At 39.6% G+C, this 6,113-nt stretch overlaps 1 protein-coding gene across 1 annotated transcript; it reads right to left on the bottom strand.

The window, feature by feature from the left end:
* LOC107611351 lies at nucleotides 2,776-4,299 on the bottom strand. Its single transcript, XM_016313288.1, has one exon. The coding sequence runs from the start codon at nucleotides 4,297-4,299 to the stop codon at nucleotides 2,776-2,778; it is 1,524 nt and encodes a 507-aa protein (XP_016168774.1).

Here is a 6,113-nt window from a genome sequence, read left to right on the forward strand (position 1 = left end):
ATTTAAGAATTGTTTTCGCTCTTTATTTTATGAATTTGGGTGGAACGGAAGTATGACCCTCTTTCTATTTGAGTTCTTGTAAAACTTGGAAAAGCTCTTTACTTGAACAACAGCTTGAATATAATTTCTCTTAAATTTTAATTATCTGGATTTAACAGGATACGTGACATATAATCCTTTCATTTTTGGGTAATTAGAGTTTTTGTGGCATATAAACTAGAAATTGATTATCACCCTCTAATTGGAATTAATTGACCAAGGAATTGGCAGTTAAGGAATTTTAGGAGAGACTAGGATGGTCTAAGGAATTAGGGTCTAGTCACATACAGTTTGCCATAAATTAAATCCTGCATAATTAAATTAGTTAGTAAGAAAAGTTAATCCGGAAAAATAGATAACTCTGAAACCTTAACTATTTTCTCCATATTTTATTCCCAACTTATTTATCTGCCTATCTTTAATATTTTTTATATTGTTTAATGTCTTTTATACTGCATCTCAACACTATTTTCTATTTGTCTAACTAATTCTATCAAATGCTATTGTTGTTTAATCCATCAATCCTCGTGGGATCGACCCTTACTCACGTAAGGTATTACTTGGTACGACCCGGTGCACTTGCCGGTAAGTAAGTGTGGTTGTAAATTACCGCACCACCAATATTTCTCTAACAAAGGATCTTTTACCTGGTATTCGCCCTTGATTTGATGTACTACAAGTGATGAGTCACAGAAGACTGTTATCTGGGGTATTCTGAGTTGTTGGGCTAGCTTCAGTCTTGCTAGCAAAGCTTCATACTCTACTTGGTTGTTACTTGCATTGAATCGGAATTGTAGTGATTGCTCGGCTATCACTTTCTCTCCCTCTTTTAGCAGTACCCCAGCTCCACCTTTTTCTTTGTTTGATGCTCTGTCTACATGTATGCTCCAGCTGGCTGTTGTGTGTTGGGTCTCATTGGTCATCTCCGACACGAAGTCAGCGAGCACTTGTGACTTCAGGGCTTTCCTCGACTCGTACTTAATGTCAAACTCGGATAGCTCGATTGACCACTTTAATAGACGTCCAGCGAGCTCGGGTCTGGTTAATATTTGCCTTAGTGGTTCGTCTGTTCATACTATGATTGTGTGGCTTTGAAAGTAATGTCGTAGCCTTCTTGTCGTGGTGACTAGCGCCAGTGCTAGCTGCTCTATCTTCGGATACCTTGCTTCTGTTGGTTGTAAGACCTTGCTTATGAAATATACTGGGTTTTGCTGTTTTCCTGTTTCCATCACTAGGACCGAGCTTATGGCATGGTTAGATACTGATAAATATAGGTACAACGGCTTACCTGGCTCTGGTCTCTGGAGTATTGGCGGTGACGTTAAGAGCTGTTTGAGTTCCGTGAAGGACTTTTCACATTCGTCTGTCCATGTGAATTTCTTTCCCTTAGAGAACATCTAGAAGAAATGATAAGATCGGTTTGCCACTGCAGGTAGGAATCGTGATAAGGCGGCTATTCTGCCTGCTAATTGCTGGACTTCTTTTACTGTTTTTGGGCTTGTCATGGTCAGTACTGCGTTGCATTTTTCTGGGTTGGCTTCTATACCTCTTGAGGTTAGCATGAAGCCAAGGAATTTCCCTCCTTGGACTCCGAAAGCACATTTGTCTGGGTTGAGCCTCATGTTATATGCTCGGAGTTGGTTGAAGACTTCTATAAGGTCGTCACAGTGTGACCCTTGCGCAGGCGTTTTTGCCACCATATCATCTACATAGACTTCCACGTTCCTTCCTATCTGTTGTTGGAATACTTTGTTCATTAATCTTTGGTATGTCGCACCTGCATTCTTTAAGCCAAAAGGCATTACCTTGTAACAAAAATTGCCATGTTCTGTTATGAACGCTGTTTTGCTTTGGTCTTCTGGGTGCATCATAATCTGGTTATAACCAGAGTATGCATCCATAAAACTCAAAGCTTTGAAACCAGAAGCATTATCAACTAACTTATCAATGCAAGGTAATGGGTATGCATCTTTAGGGCAAGCTTTGTTTAGATTTGAAAAATCGACGCACATGCGCCATTTACCTGAAGTTTTTCTTACCATTACCACGTTTGATAGCCATGTGGTGAAGCGAATTTCCCTGATGAAACCTGCGTGAGGAGCTTCTTGGTCTCCTCAAGTGCTGCTTGTTTCTTCTCTTCTCCGAGGTTTCTCTTCTTTTGTGCCACTGGTCGAACTGTTTTGTCAATTGCCAATTTGTGGCAGATGACTTCTGGGCTTATTCCTGGCATGTCGTCTGGTGTCCATGCGAATAGGTCGGCATTTTGGCGCAGTATGTGCACAAGTCTTGTTTGTTCATTCCCTTCTAGTGCTTCTCCGATGTGTGTGTATTGCTTTTCGTCTGCTGTTAGTGTTAGTTTGTGAAGGTTGTCCATTGGCCGAGGTCTGTCGCCGAGGTCTTCTCTTGGGTCGAGATCGACTAACACTGTGGCGTCATCCGAGCTGTGTATGGATTGGACCTGGGGCCGAGTTATCTCATTCGCATGGTCTCGCTTTAGACACGCATTGTAACACTGCCGAGCTTCTTGATGGTCGGCGTAAACTGCAGCTATCTTGTTTTCCTGCACCGGAAACTTAACACACAAGTGTAATGTGGACACCACCGCTCTGAATATATTCAAGGCGGGTCTCCCGATTATAATATTATAAGGGCTATAACAGTCTACTATTAAGTATTGAATATCAATGGACTTTGACATAGGGGTCTCTCCCATTGTAGTCCTCAGCCATATATGTCCTATGATGGGGACTCTTTCTCCGAGGAGGGCTGTATCATTTTTTCTGACAATTGCATCTTTTTAAAGGTAGAATAAAATAAGACATCAGCGCTACTACCTGGGTCTAGCAGTGTTTTTCTTACCAACAGCTCTCTGACCTGGATGGAAATCACCACTGGGTCGTCAAGGTTAGGGCTTGCCGATCTGAAGTCTGATTGATTGAAGGATATAGTGACATCTGGGTCTTCCTCCTTCTTTGGCTGCAGGGTTCCTTCGATCGCCAACATCGCCCTATAACTTCGTTTTTTGGCCGAGCTTGTTTCACATCCGCCTGCATATCCTCCTGATATGTGGCTGATGATGCCTCTTGGTGGATCAGGGATTGTTTGCTCTTTTTTGTTCTTATCTGTCGCTGTTTGTTTGTTTCCTTCCCTGTCCGAGCTTGCTCTTCTGGCTTTCTGGCTCTCGACGTATTTGTCAAGAAGTCCTTGTCGCGCCAGCCTTTCTAGAAGGTCTTTCGCGACAATGCAGTCGTCCGTTGTGTGGCCGAACTTCTGGTGGAAGGCGCAATGCTTGCTCCTATCCACAAACCTTTGGTCTTGGTAGTTTCCTGTCCGAGCTGGTGGCTTCACGATTTTGGCATTCAGAATTTCTTTTATGATGTTCTCTCTCTTGGTATTGAATCTGGTATACCTGTTGTATTTTGGTGTGAGCTTGAAAGGCTTCTTTGTATCCTTGTTGCCTGGTGATCGGAATATTTTTTCCTCATCCCTCTTTTGTGGTTGTCTATCCGGTTTTTGGGCCTCGCGGAGCTCTTCAATCTCCATTTGACCCACAGCCCTCTCTCGGAACTCCTCTAGTGTTCTTGGTTTTGTTATCGCAATGGTTTCTCGGAATTTGCCTGGTCGGAGGCCAGCCTTGAGAGCATGAAGGTGGACAGCCGGATCCAAGTCTTGGATCTCCATGGTAGCCTCGGAAAACCTGGTCATGTAATTCTTTAAACTCTCATGTTGGCCCTGCTTGATTGTGCCTAGGTAGTTTGATCCATGGACATAAATTCTGGATGCAGCAAAGTAATCAATAAAGGATCTCGCCAGTTCCTCAAAGGAGGAGATCGAACCTGCAGACAATTTAGAAAACCACAGTAGTGCAGCACCATCAAGATAAGTAGGAAAAGCCCGGCAAAGTACAGGCTCATTGTTAGCGCCATTAAAAAACATCATGGATTGGAACTTTTTGATATGAGCTCGGGGGTCACCGAACCCCTTGTACGGTTCCAGTGCTGTAGGTAATACAAAGTTCTTCGGCATCTGGAACTTAGTGATCTCGTCGGAAAAGGGGTTTTCGAGGGTGAGCTTCTCCTTTGGTGGAGTGATATTCAGGGGATCTGCATTGCCCTGCGTCGAGCTTTTAGAGCTTTCTCCTTCGTGCTTTCCGTTGTTCTGTGCAGAGAGCTCAGCTATCTTCCGTACCTCCGCCTGGAGCTCGGCGATCTGAGCTAAGAGCTCTGCCTGTGTGGGTTGGGGGTTCCCGTTGTCAGCCATATCCGAGGATAAGGAATCCTGCAAAATAGAGTAAGATACTAAATAAAATGGATGGTGAGGTCAGATATATTCGGGCCCCATGGTGGGCGCCAAGTGTTTCGTCCTGACACTGGGATGGCCGAGCTTTAGCTGCTCCGAGCAAATGGTCGTCAGAGAGGAAGAGCTATACGTCGGCCTGAATAAAACACCGCAGCGGGAATACCTGCAGAAGATACTCCGACACTCAAGTCAATAAGGATCTTAAATCAATCAAAGTAAGAAATAGAAGATTGAGAGTGAGAGAACCTGACTTTTGGCCGAGGATATTAGCTCGGCTTTATAGGAGTTGTTTTACCGTTTATTGTGGATAAGTCCTAGTTTGTAGGTTGATTATGATATTTCTGTTTTAGGTGTGTTTGAGCACGTTTCTTATTTTCGAAGGGGTGAGGCCGAGCTTATCGGCCTGAGTGCCGAGCTTATCGGGCAGTTGGCGTGAGGCCGATCTAGGTTGCTCACTTGCTGAGTTTTTCGGGCGGCCGAGGTTTGAGATAACGTATCAAATAGTAAATTTAAAACCCCAATACCTAAACTCTAAAACTTAAACACACAATCCTAATTAAAAAAAATACTAAATCCTAATTCCTAAACACAAACTCTAATTCCTAATTCAAAAACCATAAATTCTAAATTCTTAATTTTTGAACTCTGAATTCTAAATCCTAATTTATAAGTCCCATATCCTAATTTAAAAATTCTATATCCTAAATCCTAAACATTAATCATAAACCCTAAGCTCTAATGTCAAAACTTTAAACCCTAAATTCTAAATTCTAATCTAAAAACATTTAAATCTTAATTTCTAATCCTTAACACTAACTCTAATTCTTAAATCTTAGACCCTAATCTAAAAAAGCTAAAGTTTAAACACTAAATCCTAAATCTCTAATTCTTAAATCCTAATCCATAAACCACATATCCTAATTCAAAAATTCTTAACCTAAAATTTAATAATAAACCCAAAACACTAACTCCTAAATATAAACCATAAACTGTAATCCAAAAAACACTAAACTCTAATCTTTATGCACCAATCATATTTTTCAACCATAAATCATAATTCAAAAAATCTTAAATCTTGAACCTATAATTACTAAACTCTAAATTATAAATCTTAATCCAAAAACCACATATCCTAAACTAAAAAACTCCTAAGACGTAACTCTTAAATCCTAAATTCTATATGCAAATCCTAATGCATAAATACTAAATCATAGATAGTAAATCACTGAACTTAAGATCGTAATCCAAAAAATTCTAAATCCTTACCCTAAATCTTATATCCTAAAATGTAAACTATAATCCTAAATCCTAATTCAAAATTCCTAAACTCTCAATCTTTTGTGTGTTGCGCGATAATAATCATAATAAATAACTGCAGACAATACATCAATTAGAGATATTAAAAAAAATCACTTAATTCCTTTTTATTAAATTCTTTTTCAATGTACCTTTTTTATTAATATATTATCATGCAAAATTTTTTTAAATAAACTTAATTTTGGCAAAATCTAAATTGATTAAGACCTTTATTTAAGTTCGGATGCGATTAGTGTTATTAAGGGTCAATATCTATATCGTATAAAATAATCCATATAAGTAGGCAAACTATTAAATAGCTTTTTTAACTTCGTTTTTAACCTAATCCCCTTCTTTTCAATAATTTTATCTATAAGTATGTGATTTTTTTCTAAAATAATATATACGTATGTAATTTATATCATTATAATTACTTTTAAACACTAACTTTTCATTATGAATAACAATCTTTATAGATT

The sequence above is a fragment of the Arachis ipaensis genome, chromosome B08 (genome assembly GCF_000816755.2).
Source record: "Arachis ipaensis cultivar K30076 chromosome B08, Araip1.1, whole genome shotgun sequence".
In the NCBI taxonomy this organism is placed as follows: Eukaryota; Viridiplantae; Streptophyta; class Magnoliopsida; order Fabales; family Fabaceae; genus Arachis; species Arachis ipaensis.

What these genes read in the sequence shown, in the direction of transcription:
- LOC107611351 (XM_016313288.1), bottom strand. Translation starts at nt 4,299, where the DNA reads ATGGCTGACAACGGGAACCCCCAACCCACACAGGCAGAGCTCTTAGCT.